Below are 22,182 nucleotides of genomic sequence, written 5' to 3'. Positions count from 1 at the left end.
AAAAGTATATACCTTTATCTGTTGTCTGGGTGTTGATGTGAGGTGGACTAGCTTGAGTGTGTATGTGTGTGTTTGTGTGTGTGCATCTGCGCGTGTGCGAGTGTGTCTCTGTGTCTGTGTCAGTGTCTGTGTCTGCGTCTGCGTCTGTGTCTATGTTTGTGTGCGTGTGTGTGTCTCTGTGTCTGTGTCTGTGTCTGTGTGTGTGTGTGTGTGTGTGTGTGTGTGTGTGTGTGTGTGTGTGTGTGTGTGTGTGTGTGTGTGTGTGTGTGCGCATGTTAATGTGCATGTGTTTAGTTTAGGACAGTGTGCATAATATTAATCATTTGTAATAAACAAGGATCAGCACCAGATTTAGCAAGAAGCTAATTTCCCTCTGTAGACCTTGACAGTAAATGAATAGGTAGAATACAGTCATATACAGTAAAAGTACACAGAATACAAAATACAAGAATACAGTAATTGAAAAAGATAATTGTGTGTGTGTGTGCGTGCGTGCGTGCGTGCGTGTGTGTGTGTGTGCGTGCGTGCGTGCGGGCGTGCGTGCGTGTGTGCGTCCTACCTGTAGATAGAGGGTGCCCGTCAGTAAGATGCTGAACACTCCTCCAGTGTTTCCGACCCCCGTCACCGACTCCAGAGACCTGCCACAGCCACAGTCACAGTCAACTTTATTGTAAATTTTTCATACAGAAAAATTTGAAATTGCGTCCCCCCACGGTGTATATAAAAAAGATTTAGACAATATAAACACAAAAGTAAACAATATACAACACACAATACACAGGACCTGCGAGGTATGTACAATATAAACAGTAATTAAAATGAGCTAAAATGAGCTTAGTGTAAATATCTTCTAGCAGCAGTAGTACAGAGTAAAAAAAAGTGTCAGTGAGTGAAGTAAAGTGGCAGAGTGTGTTTGTGGGATGGTGTGTGCGTGTGGTAAATGGTAAATGGCTGCTTTTTTTGTATAGCGCTTTTATTGAAAGCGCTTTACAATTTGTTACAATTTGTTACAATTTGCGTGTGTGTGTGTGTGTGTGTGTGTGTGTGTGTGTGTGTGTGTGTGTGTGTGTGTGTGTGTGTGTGTGTGTGTGTGTGTGTGTGTGTGTGTGTGTGTGTGTGTGTGTGTGTGTGTGTGTGTGTCAGTGGTGGGGGTGGGGGGGTTCCTAGTCCAGAGTCTGTGGACATATGGACGACACTGCTGAAATTAACTGCTGTGTTTTAGATTAGATTAGAGTGCAATAACTATATACACAAGTGATTAAATGTAATGTAACACGCTACTGAGTAAATATGCTAATCCAATGTATGTACAGGTATAAATACTACTACTTTTTGTGTATATGTGTCTATAAGTGTTTCCCCTATATGTATTATGTTGTGGTGGGCCATCTAGGTAAGGCCACCACCCACCACACGAAAAATCCTATTAACTCTTTCAGGATTTGTGGAACATTTTCTCATAATCTAGGAAATGTTGAGCCTTATAGCTTTCAATAAAGTGTTGTCATTTGGGGAAAACAAACAACAACCTGAAGCTCTAGTTCCTTTATAGTGCATTTGTTGTGAGAGGTAATTATATATATATATATATATATATATATATATATATATATATATATATATATATATATATATATATATATATATATATATATATATATATATATATATATATCTTTTGCACACATTTGTTTAGTTTGACAGTTACTGAGAGTAAATTAGTTGGAATATGGCCACCAGTGATGTCACCAGTGACAATAAATCCTTGTGTTGTGTTAATTACAGCTCAATTAAATGATAAGGTAGCAGTCCATATAAGCCGAGGTATTGCTATTTATTTCATCAATGTCATTTCATGGAGCTGTAATTAATACAACACAAGGATTCAATCACTGGTGGGTGGTGGCCATATTCAAATAAATTTACTCACGATAACTGTCAAACTAAATTAATGTGTGCAAAACTGTTTTTGGATGTGTGTGAGATTATGTGCAAAATAAATCAGCGTTGTGTTTTGGTCAAGTGCTCCTTAACTTAAGAGCTACAGAGAATGCACTGAAGCCGGTGGTGTTGGGGCCCGGTGTTGCAATGCTAAGCTAGTTTTGGCTAGCAATAAAAAAATTAAAAAAATCCTGACTTATCAGACATTTGTATTTAGAAGACCTCATCCAAGGTAAAGAACCCAAGTGAACCACAGATGAAGCTGGTTTAATAACCCGTTAATTTCCCCACACCGTGAGAGACGGAGGGAACCGCTCGTCCTTATTTTGGCAGAAAAAATTACGACACACGTGAGAGGTCAGTAGTACCAGGGGTGTAATGGTATGTATGTGTTTGTCCCACGACGTCATGGTACGGACATCACAGTTCGATACATGCAGCCATACAAAGAATACGTCTAGTTTTGTTGAATTATTCTGCCCTAATGTAATGTGCATGTGTTGCCACAAGATGGTACTAAATGATCATAATAAACATCTGCAAGTGTGACCCTGGTGAGGAGGTGAAGGGTCAGAGGGCAGAGGTTGATCTACATATACGCAACGCGTCTATGCTTTTACCAACGTGTTTGTGTTTCCGGGTTCCCGTTTTGCGTTCTGATTGGCCACTGACCTACGCTAGTACGCCCCCCTCGCTATGAGCGTAGCAGGACGCTAGTGGGCTAGTCGCTAAAATATATATCGTTTTATATATAATTGTACCAACACAGATATTAGGCAGTACACACATTGTCCTGCAATACATGTACAGTGAATGCACAGCTACATTCGCCACATATTTCTATCGCTGCTGCGGTCTATGAAATGCAATATTATTATTATTATTGTAAAGATTATCATTACAATTATTATTATTTTGTGCACGTTGTGCAAATTGAGAGGCTGTGCTCTTTGCACACAACCCTCGTACACTTGTAACATTGCCTCTCCAGGCGGCTGCGATTGTAATGATAATCTTTACAATAATAATAATAATAATAATAATATTGCATTTCACTGTAGACCGCAGCAGCGATATAAATATATGGCGAATGTAGCTGTGCATTCACTGTACATGTATTGCAGGACAATGTGTGTACTGCCTAATATCTGTGTTGGTACAATTATATATAAAACGATATATATTTTAGCGACTAGCCCACTAGCATCCTGCTACGCTCATAGCGAGGGGGCGAACTAGCGTAGGTCAGTGGCCAATCAGAGCGCAAAACGGGAACCCGGAAACACGAACACGTTGGTAAAAGCATAGACGCATACGCAACAGATAAAGATAGCAGCTGTGGCAACGATCAATCGTTATTATACTAACGTTATAGTTCAAAATGACTAAGTTATCTTTTCGTCTGTCATTATGCTACATGCAACAAGATGCAAAAATGCAAAGCTGATTCCAAACGAGTCGTGCATAATCTTGGAATCATTAGCGTTATGTCATCTGTGACAGCAAGTGGACTTAAGCTGAAATAATGAGTGGAATAGCCGTGCAATTTCAATCAGCAAGATTAATAACAGAAAATGTGGAATTATTTGTATTACAACCTTCTTGGCAAGGATTGGATGAAATATGCATCACGGTCCAATAGCACCACTAGTATACTATATTAGGAGCTCACCGCAGCCAGGCAGAAAAACTACTGCTTCTAAGCAGCCTCTAGATACCAAAGCAAATAGGGCCAAAACCACTGTGTATGTTCACTGTTGTGTTTACTGCTCAATACACTACAGGGCCAAAACCACTGTGTATGTTCACTGTTGTGTTTACTGCTCAATACACTACAGGGCCAAAACTATTGTGTATGTTCACTGTTATGTTTACTGCTTAATACACTACAGGGCCAAAACTATTGTGTATGTTCACTGTTATGTTTACTGCTTAATACACTACAGGGCCAAAACCATTGTGTATGTTCACTGTTATGTTTACTGCTTAATACACTACAGGGCCAAAACCATTGTGTATGTTCACTGTTATGTTTACTGCTCAATACACTACAGGGCCAAAACTATTGTGTATGTTCACTGTTATGTTTACTGCTCAATACACTACAGGGCCAAAACTATTGTGTATGTTCACTGTTATGTTTACTGCTTAATACACTACAGGGCCAAAACTATTGTGTATGTTCACTGTTATGTTTACTGCTTAATACACTACAGGGCCAAAACCATTGTGTATGTTCACTGTTATGTTTACTGCTTAATACACTACAGGGCCAAAACCATTGTGTATGTTCACTATTGTGTTTACTGCTTAACTCATTCAGCGCCAGCTATTAGACGGGTCCTGTTGTAGCAATGCCATGCTTTAAAAGATAGGAGTGCGTCACCTTGTTTGTAGAGCTATAAGTATAACTATATTCTATATTATAGCTATGGATACAATACTATGGGCCATTTGACACCAACTATCTATCGTTCAATATGTGAAAAAGAATGAATTTTTTCATTATGTTCCCGTGTTATACCGTGGTGAATATACGTATAGTTTTAGAGTGGTCTGGGGTAACTCCCAAAAGACTGAGTTATAGCCTCATACGTGAATCCTACTATAAGCGTTGCCGTTTCTTGCCTGGACACGCTACTATTCCCAAATCAAATCTATATAATAGGTAATATGTTTCATCATGAATGCATGAAAGGGGGAGGGAGGGTCGTTTCTGATTATTTGATTGCCAGTAACAGCATTCGTATTGAACATTAAAAACATTGATCAGCTCGATCGGTATAAAAGCATTGCACGATCAAGCCAGAATTGACGTCAGATAGTCCTTACCTGTGATCGGGAGTATTCCAAAAATAATATTCCAATTATTTGATCGCCATCTGGTCCATCCGATGTCCATTTGGTCCACGATATAACCCACCACAACATATGGATCGGGAGCATTTGACGCGCTTCAATGCAACCGGGAGAACCGCTCGACTGGCCCGACCCAGAAAACTGCACCCGGAGACATTTGACCATTGCACAGGCCAAGATATAAGGTTTCAAAGGGTGTTCGATACCGCCGTCTAGCTTGATGCGGCCGGTATTGCACTTTGGCGATCTCAGACTCATTCCCTATGGTAACACCAAGGTCCCTGGATGAATAATGAATAAAAATATCGAATAAAAGAATAAACGACCAAAACGATAGGTTATGTATATAACCTAGTTATATGAGTACTGGCTGAGCGTCCTGCTCTTCGCCATCGAGATATACCTCATCTCCAGTACCTAGTGTACTCCATCAACGAATAAAAACAAATACACCCAGCACCTGCCAGGCCCCGCCCTAGTGACGTACTATATAGCACTAGGCGTGGTCACCACTCGCTCTTCCTCGGAAAAAAACGTTTCCAAAGAAAAGTTTCCCCAAGGGACCTCAGGGCAAGCTAAGAGCAGGACGCTCAGCCAGTACTCATATAACTAGGTTATATACATAACCTATCGTTATATTAGTCGTACTGGCGAATCGCGTCCTGCTCTTCGCCTTCGAGATATGGGGACAGAGCAGACGCGAGGACCGACAAATGCACCCCCTGAGGACCCGAAAGCCCACATCAGGGGGGAGGGGAGTCCCGTCACCCCATCCTTCCTAATGAAGAGGGGGCGGCAGTCAACTCCACCCGAGAGCGAACAAGAGGGAACTAGAACCTCTTGAACGCACAGCACAGGCGAAACCACGTGTGACACAACACATTGTGGCCCACACCCACACACCCCTGCTACCCAACCAAAGGACGGGAAGCAGGAGAGGTTCCAGACCTCAGAACCGCCTGGGAGACAGAACCCCCGGTCATGTCCATGAGGTAAAACCTTACGAAGGGACCCGGTGAGGACCATGAAGCCGCAGCACAGATGTCCTCCACCGAGGCCCCACCCAGCAGGGCGGCAGAGGCCGCCACCCCACGAGTGGAGTGCGCCCTGACGCCCCCAGGGGGAGCCAGCCCGGCCAACGTGTAGCAAAGGGCAATGCCCTCGCACAACCAATGGGACAGGCGCTGTTTCGACAGTGCCTTACCAGCACGAGAGCCACCGTAACAGACAAAGAGCTGATCGGTAGCCCTGAGGCCCTGAGTACGGCTGAGGTAAATCCCCAAAGCCCGGACCGGACATGACAGGTGAAGGCCCGCCTCCAACTCACTAGCGTGAGGAGGCGGATGAAACGCCTGAACCATAATATCCCTGGAGCGGAAAGAACTCCGGATATTTTTTGGCACGAAGGCTGGATTAGGCCGCAGAGTGGCACCGCTATCGGAATGAATAGACAGGCACTCGGGCCGCACCGAGAGAGCACAAAGCTCACCCACACGCTTAGCGGAGGTGATGGCCAGCAAGAACGCAGTCTTGAACGACAGCTGTTCCAACGGCGCTTGCTCAAGAGGCTCAAACGGGGCCTCGGACAACCGACCGAGGACCAATTGAAGATCCCAGCTCGGAGCCAGAAAGCGTTTCACCGGCTTAAGGCGTCGAACGCCAAGCAGGAAACTCTTCACAAGAGGGTGGCTGAACAATACAACACCCTCAAACCCCTCATGATAAGAGGATATAGCCGCCGCATATACCCTCACCGTCGAAGCCGACAGTCTATCAAGGAGAGACTGAAGGAAAATAAGGACAGCATCCAGGGGGCAGGACACCGGGTCCCTGCCCCCCGCCTTACACCACTCTTGGAACATACGCCACCTACCCGCGTAAAGCGCGATAGTGGAGGGAGCACGCGCATTCCGGATGGTGTCAACCACAGAAGGGTCCATCCTCTCCAGACTCACCCTCTCACCAGCCAAACCATCAGAGGCTGGCCCAGCACCGGGGGCTGAACAGCGACCCGTACGCTTGAGAGAGGGCCCTTGCCGACCAAGGAACAGGCCACGGCGGGGCTACCAGTAGCTGGATCATTTACATACATTTACATTTAGTCATTTAGCTGACGCTTTTATCCAAAGCGACTTACAAGTTCTGTACGACAAGACAGCAAGAAGGGTACAACTCTATCAGCTGAGTAACAATGTTCATCAAGTGTTGCGTGTTACAGTGTAGGTTAGTTTATTAGGACAAGTGCATGACAGTAAGGTTAGTCAGGGTTAGATTTTTTATTTTTATTTTAAATTTTTTTAATCATTTCAGATAGTGGTTGAAGAAGTGAGTCTTTAGTCGACGGCGAAAGATTGGACGAGATTCGGCTGTCCTAACTGGGATGGGTAGTTCATTCCACCATTCCCTCCGGGAGCTTGGATAGGAGTAGGTCTGAGGCGGCCAGAAGATGCAGAGCGTAGGGGTCTTGAGGGTGTGTAGTTAGAGACCATTGACCGGAGGTAGGCGGGAGCGGTTCCCTTTGCTGCACGGTATGCTAGGTCGAGGGCCTTGAAGCGGATACGTGCAGCAATGGGGAGCCAGTGCAGGTCCCTAAGAAGTGGGGTGACATGGGCCGACTTCGGTAGGTTTGATATCAGGCGGGCCGCTGCGTTTTGAATGAGTTGAAGAGGCTTGGTGGCAGTGGCCGGGAGGCCAGCTAGCAGTGCGTTGCAGTAGTCGAGGCGGGAGATGACTGTTGATTGGACGAGGAGTTGGGTGGCTTCTTTTGTCAGGAAGGGGCGTATCCTTCTGACGTTGCTCAGGAGGAATCTGCAGGTTCTGGTTGTCGCTGCAATGATAACAATGATATGAGAAGCCATGAGACGTGATAATGTTACCCAGTGATTTAGTGTAGAGGGAGAAGAGAAGGGGTCCTAGGACCGAGCCCTGGGGGACACCCGTCCGGAGGGGGCGGGTGGCCGACAGAGTCCCTCTCCATGACACTTGGTAGGAGCGGTCGTTGAGGTATGATGTCAGCCATGTCAGCGCAGATCCAGCCACTCCCATTCCTGCGAGGGCCGCGAGGAGGATCTGATGGTTGACTGTGTCGAAGGCTGCAGATAGATCTAGGAGAATCAGGACAGAGGAGAGGCCTTTCGCTTTTGCTAAGTAAAGTGCCTCTGTGACCGCAATGAGGGCCGTTTCTGTGGAGTGGCCAGTCCGGAAGCCAGACTGATTGGGGTCTAGGAGGTCATTCTGTAAGAGATAAGCAGTAAGTTGGTTGGATACAGCACGTTCAAGTGTTTTAGAAAGAAAGGAGAGAAGAGAGACAGGACGATAGTTGGCTATGACGGTGGGGTTCAGGGTTGGTTTTTTTATGAGGGGCGTGACTCTGGCTTGTTTTAGGGAGGTGGGGACCACCCCCGAGTTGAGTGAGGAGTTGATGGTTGCAGTTAGGAATGGGAGGATGTCCGGTGCTATGGTCTGGAGGAGTGGGGAGGGTAGCTGGTCCAGCTGGCATGTAGTCGTACGGTTCGACGTTACCAGTGTCAGGGTCTCGGCTTCTGTAATGGGAGAGAAAGATGACAGAGTGAAGGATGAGGTTCTCGATTCAGCGTTTGGAATGGGTGGGGGTTGGGAGAAGGAGCTGCGGATGTTCTCCACTTTTTCCTCAAAGAAGATCGCAAAGTCTTCGGCAGAAAAAGATGAGGGAGGAGGGGGTGGGGGGGGAGTGAGGAGGGAGGACATGGTAGCATGCAGTTTGCGAAGATTCTTGGCAGAGGCCTCGATCCTATGGTGAAAGAAAGAAGCTTTGGCATTAGTAATGGTTTTGGAGAATGTTAACAAGAGGTTGTGATATGTGTCGATGTCAGCAGTGAGGCGTGATTTTCTATACTTCCTCTCAGCCGCTCTCAGGACCTGTCTTTGTTCTCTCACTGCATCCGTCAGCCATGGACTGGGTGGGGAACGGCGGGCAGGTTTCTCAACGAGGGGACAGAGCTTGTCAAAGGAGGTTGCAAGGGCTGAGAGGAGGGTGGAGGTTGCCATCTCTGTGGGGAGAGCAGAGAAGGTGTCACTCAAAGGTAGAGCGGATATTATGTCAGAGGAGAGGGTGGAGGGGGATAGGGAGGCCAGGTTACGTCTGAGTGAGACGGTTTGAGTTGGGGTGAAGACCTTTCGGTTAAGCATGAGAGTTAGTGAGAAGGATATGAAGGAATGGTCAGATACATGTAGGGGAGTTACCGTGGTGTTAATGATGCTGGAGTTACGGGAAAATATGAGATCCAAGGAGTTGCCTGCTTTGTGGGTGGGAGGCATGGCAGTGGGAGTCAGGTCAAATTGTTGTAGGAGGGAGACCACTGGGACCGACTGAGATGAGTCAGGCAGGTTGAAGTCGCCCAATAGAAGGAGCGGGGTACCATCTTCCGGTAAGGAGCTTAGAAGCATGTCCAGCTCATCTATGAAGTGATCGAGTGGACCTGGAGGGCGATAGAGTGTAACAATGGTGAGATTGAAAGGATTAGAGACAGATATTGCATGATATTCGAGGGAGGAGAGTGACAGTTCTGGGAGTTGTGTTAGGTTTGTAGCCCATGAAGGAGATGTCATGAGGGCAGTGCCTCCACCCCGTCTGGAGGGTCGAGGTGTGTGAGTGAAGTTATAGTTTGTAGATAATGCTGCAGGTGTTGATGAGTTATTGGGAGTTATCCAGGTCTCAGTTAGAGCCAGGAGCTGCAGATTTAGACTATGGGCGTAGGCAGTAATGAAGTCAGCTTTCTTGACTGCTGATTGACAATTCCATAAGCCTCCCCGTACTGTGACAGGTGTATTAGTGGCTGTAGGAGGGTAGGAGAGATTTGCCGGGTTGCTAGCAAACTGGCGTGGATGGGTAGAGTCAGTTCTGGAGGAGCAGATTGTGGATATAGGTATGAGGCACATTGTGGTGTCAAGAGTGGCAGGGAGAAGGTTGTAGGGAGGAAGCGAGATAGTAGGGAAATAGCAGAGTGGGAGGGAAATATAGGATTATGGTGTGCTTAGCACTGGGTGGATCGGTGGATCCCTCTGCGGATAACTCCAGGAAAACTCCTCTTTCCTCTTTGTCCCTCTTCGTTCCTCGACGCTTCGCTGACGCTAGGCCAGCAAGTCCTTAAATCACTATCACTAATTACTGATGAGTGACACCTGCAGCAAAAGGCCACACCTCCAGTTTTTGTCAGCTGGGTGAAACTAATTACAAACTATTTCCACAACACAATTTAGTCACACACTTCAAAATGATGTACACAGTATTATTCAGTTAAAAGATCCTACCCTCTCTGCTGCTGTCATCAGAATGATTCCAACAGAGAAAAAGCTGGTCTTTAAGCAAAAAAAACTGTCACAAGTGTCCACTTAACTTACAAAAGCCACATGCACAAAGGCCACACCTCCAGTTTCTGTCAGCTGGGTGAAACTAATTACAAACTATTTCCACATTCCCGGATCAGGACCGGAAACCACACAGCTGTGCCCCGATCCGGCGCAACCAGGATCACGGTCCTGTGCTCCCTTCGTACCCGCTCCAACAACTGACTCACCAGTTGTGTGGGGGGAAAGGCGTACAGAAGCCCGGGCGGCCATGGATACATCGAGAAGGCATCCACCCCCAAGGGAGGATTGTCTTTCCGGCTGAGCGAGAACCACAAGGGGCACTTGTGAGAGTGTCTGCTCGCAAACAGATCCACTGAAGCTTCCCCGAAGCAATCCCAGATCTGCCTGACTATGGCTGGGCGCAGTTCCCACTCGTCGTGACGAGGACTGCCCCGTGACATCATATCCGCGCCCACATTCTCCTTGCCAGGGATGTGGAGCGCCCTCAGACTGCGCAGCTTGCGAGATGCCCATAGCCAGAGTTCGACTGCCGCCCGGTGCAGACGGGTGGAGCGTACTCCACCCTGCCTGTTGATATACACCGCTGCCGTCATACTGTCCGTTCTGACCAAAACGTGCTTGCCTACCACCAAGTGGGCGAGCCGTCTGAGGACCAGGAGGACCGCCTTCAATTCCAACACATTGATGTGCAGGGTAGACCGGGCAGCATGGGTCGTCCAGCTGCCCCCCACTGCGTCGGTCCGACACGTCCCTCCCCAACCCGTGAGGGAAGCGTCGGTGAAGACCGTGACGTGTGAACGCCTGCTGCCCATGGGGACCCCATTGGTGAGGATACCAGGCCTTCTCCAATGGGCGAGATCCCCCCATATCGACAAAGGAACCGTCAACCGTTTCCATTTGTCCCTCACGGGGTCTATTCTCATACTGGAGAACCACCTCTGTATCCTCCTCATGAAGAGGAGGCCAAGAGGGACCACAGCGTGAGCAGATGCCATCATACCGAGCAGGCGCATCACCTGCAGCGCCGTGACCGTCTTTCCAGGACGGAAACCCCCGAGCGCGTGGAGGATAGACACCCTCCGTTGCTCCGAGAGGGTTACAATCATGGGTCTTGACCTCAGAGTCAAGCCCAAGTACTCCACCTGTTGACTGGGAAGAGGTGTACTCTTCTTCCAGTTCACAGCAAAACCCAGCCTGGTGAGGAATTCCACCACCAGCCTGGTATGAGACCTGGCGACCTCCTCCGACCGGCTGAGGAGCAACATGTCGTCGAGATAGAATAGGATTCGTATCCCCTGACGATGTAGAGGCTCCAGCACAGTCTCTACGCACTTGGTGAATGTGCGGGGAGCCAGAGAGTAGCCGAACGGCAACCTCTGGTATTCGTACGCTACGCCCTGAAACAGGAACCGTAGGAACTTCCTGTGAGGAGGGAAAATCGGGATGTGAAAATACGCATCCTTCAGGTCTATGGAGGTAAACCAGTCTCCCACCCTGACAGCAAGTAGCAGGTGTTTGATGGTCAACATCCTGAATGGTCTCGCCACAATCATACGATTGAACGCGGACAGATCCAGTATAGGTCTGACCCCTCCCGTTTTTTTGGGCACCAGAAAATAACGGGAGTAGATGCCTGACATCGCGTCCTCTCTCGGGACCACGACTACGGCCTGCTTTGCCAACAGAGATTGGATCTCGTCGGCCAGAGCTGTTACTGCTGCTGACCTTGACAATAGGGTCTGCACCAAACCTGAAAACGGAGGGTGGGGTTGTGCGAACTGCAAAACAAGCCCCCACCTCAACGTTCTCTCTACCCATCCCAACAAATGGCATTCTTGTCGCCATATGTGATAATAATCCCAGAGCGCACCCGCCATCAACTGACGCTGGGCCACAAAGAACAGCAGATAGGTGGCCCGGTCCCTCCCGCTGTGCGTAGCCTCTGAACCCGCCAAAGCGGACAGGGCGTTCGCACCCAAGGGGGGACCCCGACAGAAAGGGCCGGTTTGATACGGGAGAAGCTGCCATCAAACTAGTTGACACACGCTCCCCCACTGAACACCCCTCCAGAGCATGCTGAGGAGTTGTTCTGCAGCCAGACATGCAAGGCGTGAGGACCCCATGGGTTCCTACACACCGTAGCCCTGCAGTGATATTGCTACCACCCAAATCACACGTGCCTCTTCTTTGCAGACCACTGTCGATCTCGCGGGAGTGGGAGGCATCAACGTGATACCCCGCCTGGCGAAGGCGAGGTCGGGGTAACCCGTGCTGAGCATTCTTACGAAGAGGCCTCGAGTCCCCCTGCTGACCACTGTCAATAGTGGCAGCCGTAACACCAGGCTCACCAATCGCCCAACGTGTGGCGCGGGAGCCACGTGACAGCACAACATTCTCACGGACAGACCCAGGCTCAGCCATCAACTGGGTGTCAGCCCCTGTCCCCATGAGAAGCGAAACGTGGGGCCGCATGCGCTTCAATGAAGGTTCGCGGCCCGCAGCCAAAGGAAAACGATCAGAGCCCCTCTTCCGCTGGTGACGGGGAAAGGAGTGATCGGGGAGCGGGCTGCTCGCGGCAGAATGGCGACGGCTTGTGTAGAGCCATTACCTATAAGCCTACTGCGAGGGGCAAGTGGGCTGGCTTGAGTTAGACGCGTGCTTGAATAATTCAATGTCCAGAGTGCTCGTATCATTTTCGATATGCCAATCCTTTTATTGACCATTATCAACCAAAAAATATATACAAAAACTCTTTTTACTAATAACACTGAACGCGACCTATACGGCACATCAACACGAACACGACAAGACACGGTCAAAAACTGTATGGCTATTCCCCTTGCGCACCTGGGGCTCGTCACCCACTGATCAGTATATATGGGTAACCACCCCCTGTGGTGGTTGCCATGGTGACTGATAATGCCAAACCTCTGCACCGTGAGTTAAAATAAAACTAAATAAACAGAAGGGCATTTTGGCTCCAACAGCTTGTATATTCCAAGCCGAGCACATCCAACATGGCCGATCCCTCGGCCGCCAAGGCTGTCGGCCTTGTGGACCCCTGTTGACTCTCCGCCCAGGGTACCACTGGCGGGGGAAACATGGCCGCCTGTCGAGGGCCTCGCCACAGTCGCTGACGAGGCCGCGCTCCAACCTCTGGCTGCATAGCGTGAGGTGGTGTGGGACCTAGGTCAACAACCGCCTGCGTCTCCGCAGAACGACCAAAGAGTCCCTCTGTGGAAAAAGGAGCCGTGAGGAGAAGAAACCTTTCTTCCTCCCCAAGAGGAGATTGCTCCAACCAGAAATGCCTATTAACAAGTGTTGATAGTGTCGTATATTATCTAGCCCTTGTGCACCCCTAGTCGCTTTTTCTACTTTTTTGAAATATTTTGAGTGTGTGTGTGAGCACAGCGGTGTCTGTGTTTATTATTATTTCATGAAATTGGGTAAATATCTTAATTTTACATATATGTTCATTGTGTGAAAAGCTTAGAATATGAAACACTCTAGAAATAGTCAAGACAGATTTAGTGACTTCTTCACTCCTAGTCGCTTTTTCTACTCCCATCCACTTCAATGTTAAAACGGCATTTTTAAGCATTTTTAAATCTGCTCTCATTCGTTAAATTCTCGATATAAATATAAAATGCAGTGTTGTACAACACAGTCAGTGAGCAAGCTTTCGACCAATCCAAAAAAATCAAAGACCCATGATGCCGATTTCGAACACAAGGTGGCGTAATAACACTGCAGACCACCGGCCACTAACCATGCAAGAGGCCGGGGAAAGTGGCTGCTGAGCCACAGTCTACTGCTCCGGTGTGTGTGTGTGTGTGTGTGTGTGTGTGTGTGTGTGTGTGTGTGTGTGTGCAGATGAAAGAGCAGCATGGGGACAGACAGGGGTCACTTTCAAACACGTTCCCCTGAAGTGGGCCAAAACAATATTGGGGGGGGGGGGGGGGGGGGGGGGGGGGGGGGGGGGGGGGTCGTGTGTGTGAGCTGGTGGCGTAATAACACTGCAGACTACCGGCCACTAACCATGCAAGAGGCCGGGGAAAGTGGCTGCTGAGCCACAGTCTACTGCTCCGGTGTGTGTGTGTGTGTGTGTGTGTGTGTGTGTGTGTGTGTGTGTGTGTGTGTGTGTGTGTGTGTGTGTGTGTGTGTGCAGATGAAAGAGCAGCATGGGGACAGAGAGGGGTCACTTTCAAACACGTTCCCCTGAAGTGGGCCAAAACAATATTGGGGGGGGGGGGGGGGGGGTCGTGTGTGTGAGCTCCAGGTCATGCACAGAAGCTTCAATCATGTACGGCAAAGTGGGCCAAAACAATATTCGCGGGAGGCAGTGGTTGTTTACGCAGGTGCGACTGTTGAAAGCAATTGTTCGGGGAGGGTGCCCGTTGTTTACCGCAGGTGCACCTGATCGGCCTGATGAAGGGAATAATCACGTAAAAAGGTCTACTCTGTCAGAATAACGGGGTCACTACTCATTCATCCAAGCCCAGACAAGTCATAGATTACCTTAGATTACCTTTAGCCATTTACCTGTAGCATTTAGCATTGATTTAGCGCATTCACATTCACATTCACACATTCATTCATTCATTCATTCATTCATATTTCACACATTCGTTCATTCACGTAATTCATTCACATAGTCAGTAGTGTACTCCCTGACCAGTTATTGACTATGAACGCGACCCAAGCCCTCGCTTTGTTCGATTCGCTCGGACTCGGAGAGGAAGGTCCCGCTTCTAGCAGTGACTGTGATTCGGAAGTGGATGATGCCGACTGGGTCCCTGGTTTGGACGAGGTCGAGGAGGAGGAGGAGGAGGACGAGGAGGCCGAGGACAGCGGTGATGCCGCCGTGGTTGGTGCCGGTGATCCGGGCTGGATTGCCCGCAGCGGCTTGGTGTGGTCGCCTGTCAGTGACCTGACACTCCGCTACCTGCCGACAGCCGTAGTTCGGCCCGGGATTACGAGGTATAAATTTGGTCATTTAGCTGTACGAAAGTGTTGAGTGCTATACAGTGTATATGATAATAGGTAAATAGGACAAGTAAGTAATTCTATTTTTATTTTATTTTCATTTTAGGTACGCCATCGCTCGTATCCATGAGATGTTGGACTCGTTCACCTTTTTCATCACTGATGAAATATGTCTGATGGTCGTGGAAGCGACCAACCTCCACGGTTAGTTATTTCATTTTAGTAATTTGTAATTACTTTTATTGTAAATAATCATGTCACCTGTATATGTGATAATAAATAAATAAATCTCTTGCATATATTTTGTAGGGCGCCGTGCGTATGGCCAGTGGAGGGACACTGATCTGGTGGAGGTCAAGGCCTTCATTGGGCTCCTGTTGCTGGCCGGTGTGTTCCGCTCCCGGGGCGAAGCCACACGGAGTCTGTGGAGCGAGCGCATCGGCCGGCCCATATTCCGGGCCACCATGTCCGAGAAGAGGTTCGGCCAACTCACTCGTGCCATCCGTTACGACGACCGGACGACCAGGGAATCGGTGCGTCGTCAAGGACCTACGGGTGATCCCGATAAGGTATTTATTATTTCATGCCTCGTGTTGCTAATCTGTGCATTTATTTATTTATTTATTTTATTTATTTATTTATGTATGATATATGATGTGAGACAATTGTATTGGCCTCATCTAATTTTTATCTTGTTTGACTATATAGATGGCACCTATTCGCGAGGTGTGGGATAAGTGGGTGGAACGGCTCCCCCTGGCTTACAACCCGGGGCAGGACGTCTGTGTGGACGAGCAGCTGGTTGCCTTCAAGGGACGCTGCCCATTCAGGCAGTTCATGCCCAACAAGCCGGCCAAGTATGGGCTGAAGGTAATAATAATAATTGGTTTGACTAGAAGTATTTTATTTGTCATGCATGCACACACGCGAGATGGCCACGCACGCACGCACGCACACACACACACACACACACACACACACACACACACTGAGTCGCTAATGAAATGTCTTTCTGCACCTTCCCCAGTTCTGGGTGCTATGTGATGTTGACACCACATATGCCTGGTGCATGCAGCCATACCTGGGGAAACCGCGCCCTGATGCTCCACCAGAAAAGAAGCAGGGGAAACGTGTGGTCAATGACCTCACGGTTGGCCTGGGTCCAGGCCACACCATCACCACAGACAACTTTTTTACCACTCATGAGCTGGCCATGGAGCTCCTAAAGCGCAAGATGGCATTGGTGGGCACCGTAAAAAGTAACAGGACCGAGATGCCACCCAAGCTGCGCACGATCAAGAACAGGCCAGTGCTGGACTCCCGCTTCTGTTTTACGGCCAACACCACGGCCGTGAGCTATGTGGCGAAGAAGGGGAGGAATGTGCTCATGTTGAGCACAAAGCACCGGGAGGAGGAGGTAATAATATATTGAATTTGTAACGCACCCTACATTCCTGATAATCTCAGAGTGCCACAGAATAATACAATATAAATAGATGTATATAAAAAAAGAACACAGCAGAACAACATGATGCATAAAAACTAATAAGTCCTTTCTAAACAGGTGTCGCAGGAGGAGCACAAGAAGCCCCAGGTCATACTAGATTATAACCACTGCAAGGGGGCGGTGGACAACCTGGACAAGGTATGTATTGTTTTATAGTGCATGTCTGGTGTAATTATTCTCTTTATTTATCGATATATGATGTGAAAATTAGGGAGGAGATCTTTTTTTTTTTTTTTTTTAGACTTGCGTTTTTATTGCGTTTGTATCTTATTTGGTTTCTATTTTTTATTTCAGCTTGTTCTTATTATTCTCTTTATTTATCGATATATCATGTGAAAATTAGGGAGGAGATCTTTTTTTTTATTTTTTTTTAGACTTGCGTTTTTATTGCGTTTGTATCTTATTTGGTTTCTATTTTTTCTACCGCTCTACCATGGGAGGGGCTCTGTGTTGAGAAATATAGCGGCAAATAAGTCTACTGTACCCCCGCTAGACATATTAGTTATAACCGGTCCTCTCTAACGTTAGACTCTCGGCTATTTCTGACTGCTATTTCTGACCGAAATAGTCTACCTTTCTTTTTTATAATGGCAGCTTCTTATTCACAGGTATTTTGTTATTATTATTCTCTTTATTTATCGATATATGATGTGAAAATTAGGGAGATCTTTTTTTTTTTTTTTTTTTAGACTTGCGTTTTTATTGCGTTTGTATCTTATTTGGTTTCTATTTTTTATTTCAGCTTGTTCTTATTATTCTCTTTATTTATCGATATATGATGTGAAAATTAGGGAGGAGATCTTTTTTTTTTTTTTTTTAGACTTGCGTTTTTATTGCGTTTGTATCTTATTTGGTTTCTATTTTTTATTTCAGCTTGTGGGGACCTACAGCTGCCGTAGGGGGACGCGTCGCTGGCCGATGAAGTTCTTTGCGAACATGCTGGACGTGTCCCTCTACAACGCCTTGGTGTTGTGGCTGGCCATAGAGCCAGGCTGGAACGTCGGGGTCAAGTACCGGAGGAGGCTCTTCATAGACGAAATGGCAACCAAGCTCGTCATGCCGCTGGTGGCAATCCGAGAGAGGTTGCCCCGCGCGCTAAGCGCTGCTGGCATTGTACAGGATGCCAGGCACACCGCCGCCCGGCAACAAGCAGCACCAGCAGCGGCCGCAGCAGCCGCGATACCACCACCACCACCCAAGCGGCAGTGCTATCTCTGCCGTGGGAAGAAATCCAGAATGGAGAGGCACTGTCACCTGTGCACAAAATCTGTGTGCAAAGAACACAGTGATTCAGTGTGTAACACATGTAAAATAAAATGAATTATAAAGAAATCTATTTGTCTTTTTTCTTCAGTATGTTCATAAACGTGCGTTTCGCCATGTCCAGACCAATATGCGTAAATTCTTTTTTCTAATGAGCACATAATGTGAGTATAATGTGCAGCTGGTTGAAACGCTGGGATATTATGTATAAAATGTAGAAATGAATATTTGTATGCAGGTCGAATATACTTTGCTCACAGAGCTGGTGAGTTGTGTCACCAGCCAGCTAGATCACTGTGATTGGTCACGCCCCCCCCACTCCCAGCTGCTCACTGGTGAGACGAGAGAGGGCTCGCTCTACCATGGGAGGGGCTCTGTGTTGAGAAATATAGCGGCAAATAAGTCTACTGTACCCCCGCTAGACATATTAGTTATAACCGGTCCTCTCTAACGTTAGACTCTCGGCTATTTCTGACTGCTATTTCTGACCGAAATAGTCTACCTTTCTTTTTTATAATGACAGCTTCTTATTCACAGGTATTTTGTCCCGTTTTGATATGCTGTAAAGTATTGGAAAAAAATAATAGATATATGGTGAATATGGCGGTTTATAAATAAAAACTGACGTGGTATCAAACAAACACTAATTTAAGTGGTTAAAATTCGAAAATATGTGTAATTTTACAGATATCTTGAGAATAGGCTATGGATGTTAAACATGGGTAAAAAAATGTTTTAAAAATAGTAAACAGTTAAAGTTATTTGGCTTTGAACATGATGTATCTTTTCCTCTCTTAAGCCCAGTGAGCTCCCTCTTTCTTAGGACAGCACAAGGGCTAGATAAAACATGTAAAATATCAATGAAAATGTACATGTGCAGGACGAAAATACTTGGTAAATTGGATTACAGAAGGAATAAAAAATCAGCAGGCTGTCTCCTCAGCAAAGGAGCCAGATTCAAGCAAACAGCTGTTAACAGTCACCATCCCTCATCAAAATAGGTTCTAAAAGGCCTTAGAGATCAGATAGGTAACACCAGACCACTTGGCATCTCCCCTTACAACCGTTTTGACTGACGTTTAGGACATACATTAACAGCCTCAAGGCTATTTGAATTTAAGCAGAATGTCACCAGTCACACATTAACTATAGAACAGATAGACTGGATGGTTGTAGACCTTGAGGAAATAGGTCAAACTGATGGCTTTGTCAGATAGATTAGTTAGATGGCCTCAGGTTAAACATTGCAACACATATTTACTAAAAGCAAAGCAAGGACCATTATGTTAAAAGTAAACTGTCATACAAAATCACCTTAGATTATAGGTTTAGCGAGCATGAATAATTGACAACAAGTTAACCAAATAAAAAGACATAGTTTGTAAATTAATGTTAAAGCTAAAACAAGGTTAAAGATTACTTTGAAATAGGAATACAAACAGTAGGATGTAACATTAAATAAGGCAATTTCATAAGTTACATGTAGGCATAACTCTTAAAACTATTAGGAAAACGGTAGTTAAAATAAAGAATAACTCTTAAATAATAAGGATAAGAAAACCATGACACAGGACTCCTTATCGGTTAATCAAGAAGCCAGTATACTATTTCTGTTGAAGGACGTATGCTATTCTCTGTGCACAGAGAGAAGAACTGTAATGACTTCCCAAATAAGGAAATAGAACGGCTAACAGCCAGTCGGATTCTCCCCATTATAGACTGTAAACTCTGTGTCACCAGACCAGGATGACGTGTCACTCACAAAAGGAATTCCTTTTAGAAGGAACTTGGCCAATAGGAAAGCACGATCTCTGGAGTGACGTCACATGACAGGCAGGGAAAAGGGTTTCTCTCTCTTCTTAAATTGCAGGACTGGTGAACAAAGGAGACTCGAGCGCTCAGAGCCGGAGACGCACAGAGCCACGGACACAGATGATCGCATCATAGCAGGGATCCACCGAGCCGAGACGAAATCAAGCGCTCCCAAACTGAGAAGACCAGAGGTTGCCTTGGCAACCAGCACCACCACCGGAGAAACAAGTCTGACCGGCATCCGCCGATCAGAACGGGACCAACTGCCACACCAAAAGAGATGATTAGATAGAAGAAGCAGATCCTGTATTTGTTTGATTCATAGATGTGTTTATTAAGAATGGAATAAACACCCCAGCTGTTTGATTCAAACCACCTCGTCTGCGCTTCCTTCCTACAACCGAACTACATTGAAATGCAAACGATAGAGAGTAGAAGGGTACAAACTATACGATCACAGAGACTAGAATGAATGAAAGACACTTCAATAGCATCCTAATCCTCCCCGCAGTTACAGCTTGCGACTGAGTCAAGATCTCTATAACACCAAAAACATGCAAAATGTTTTCAGCGTCGGCTGGTCCTGTAGCCCCACTACCCAATGCTAATGTGGACAGAAAAACAGTCAGCTGAGCCACAACACTGGCCGCCGCTAAATTCCATCCTGTAGCAGTATAACTCTCATCAGTCCATACTGCCACCCGCCGGGCCGACTCGCTCTCAAGCGTCGGCTTCCGGGTGGGACACCGTTCAACCCCGCCGGGGCACAGGATCGATGCTACCTGGCTACCTAGCCACGGCACACCCGCCCTGCACCCTGTTGTCAACCCATTCACCCGTAAAAAGGGTAAATAAGACTCAGCAAAACCCCCCACATTAGCTACCGACTGACCTTCATCAATGAACCGGTTAAGAGGAGGGAAAAGCGGTGACATCCCACGGCGGGGAACATTAGAACAGTGACCCAGCATTATAGCATTAGTGTTAGCAGCGCGCTCCAGGATCGCCTGGAAAACGTCCACTTCAGGGGAACGTTCACCAAAACATCCCGCCCCTGGCGCCGACACACAACTTGGTTGTGTAACAAAACAACCAGCATTACTAACACTAGCATTAATGCCTGATGACACAGGGCCTACCTGTGTACGAGCCGGCTCGATAGCCAAACCTCGCACGCTGTCCCTCGATCTGCTGCCACAAGACGAGGAAACATCAGGATAGACCCGACGTGTCGTTGGAACATGCCGCGAAGATTCCAGGGGTAGGCAAATCTCCGCTAAGCACTCAATATTGCGTAATTTTTCTAAACTTTTCATAACAACTAGTTGCAAAGGGTGCAAGCATCCGCTATGATGGAAACGAAAAAAGAGGAAGAGCGAGTGGTGACCACGCCTAGTGCTATATAGTACGTCATTAGGGCGGGGCCTGGCAGGTGCTGGGTGTATTTGTTTTTATTCGTTGATGGAGTACACTAGGTACTGGAGATGAGGTATATCTCGATGGCGAAGAGCAGGACGCGATTCGCCAGTACGACTAATATAACCAGAGATATCTCGGGTTCTGGCGTCCAACGCATGGCGAGTTAACCCGACTTATCTCGGGTTTGGCAATTAAAGAGTTAATACACTACATGGCCAAACCATTGTGTATGTTTACTGCTTGATACACCACAGGGCTAAAACCATTGTTTACTGCTTGATACACTACAGGGCCCTATTCCCCGTACCTGGTTCAACTAAGTCAATCAAAAGTCCCATTAGCCAGATTCAATTAACCCAATGTTTGAATCCAGGCTTTCCCTGTTCCTCGAACGCTGATTCAGTCTCGTTAATTTGAACCAGACTTGATACTCAGGATAATTGCGCGCGGCCGCCTCACCTGAAAAGACAGCAGGTGTCGATCGCAGAAATCCTGATTTTCTAACGGCATTGATTGATTGATTGATTGAAAACTTTATTAACAGATTGCAGAATGGGTACAATACAGTACGGCTCAATAGCCTCGCCGACAAGTTAAATGCATAATCTATAGGCTAATTTTAAGTCCCTCATTACCCCAATCAATCAGATTATATTTCTTTAAATGTGCCTGCTAGCAGTAGGCTTAATGGAATGAATAATCGAATGAGATTTTGCTAGCGAAAATAATTAGTTCAACTCTTTCAGAATAAGTAGATAAAAACAAGCCCAAAGAGTATCTAATTGATACGAATTAATAGATACTTATGAGGATATCTGTACTGTATGTGCTTAGGTATCATGTACTATATAAATACAGGGTTCCCAAAGTTTTCAAGGCACGACCCCCGAAATAACGTGTCAGAGAGGCTTGGAGGCTTGCAGTTTCACTATTAATCAGGTTTTAATCTGTTTCGGACATCATCCATACATGCATTGAATTGATTAACCTTTGGTTTATACCAGTGGCACCAGTTATGTTAATCACCTTCTTGTTCATCATCAGAT

General features: G+C 46.9%; 1 protein-coding gene across 1 annotated transcript in view; it reads right to left on the bottom strand.

Annotated features, from left to right (window-relative positions):
• The window catches only part of LOC311239247 (erythroferrone), a 67,195-nt gene that overhangs the window by 494 nt on the left and 44,519 nt on the right, over positions 1–22,182 (bottom strand). The window contains exon 7 of the mRNA XM_084327553.1: positions 560–638. Within this exon, the coding sequence (XP_084183679.1) occupies positions 560–638 (79 nt within the window). The remainder of the gene's footprint in view (positions 1–559; positions 639–22,182) is intronic.

Source organism: Notolepis coatsorum (assembly GCF_963971535.1).
Source record: "Notolepis coatsorum genome assembly, chromosome: 13".
Taxonomy (NCBI): Eukaryota; Metazoa; Chordata; class Actinopteri; order Aulopiformes; family Paralepididae; genus Notolepis; species Notolepis coatsorum.
This window is presented reverse-complemented; position numbering and strand designations above follow the sequence as displayed.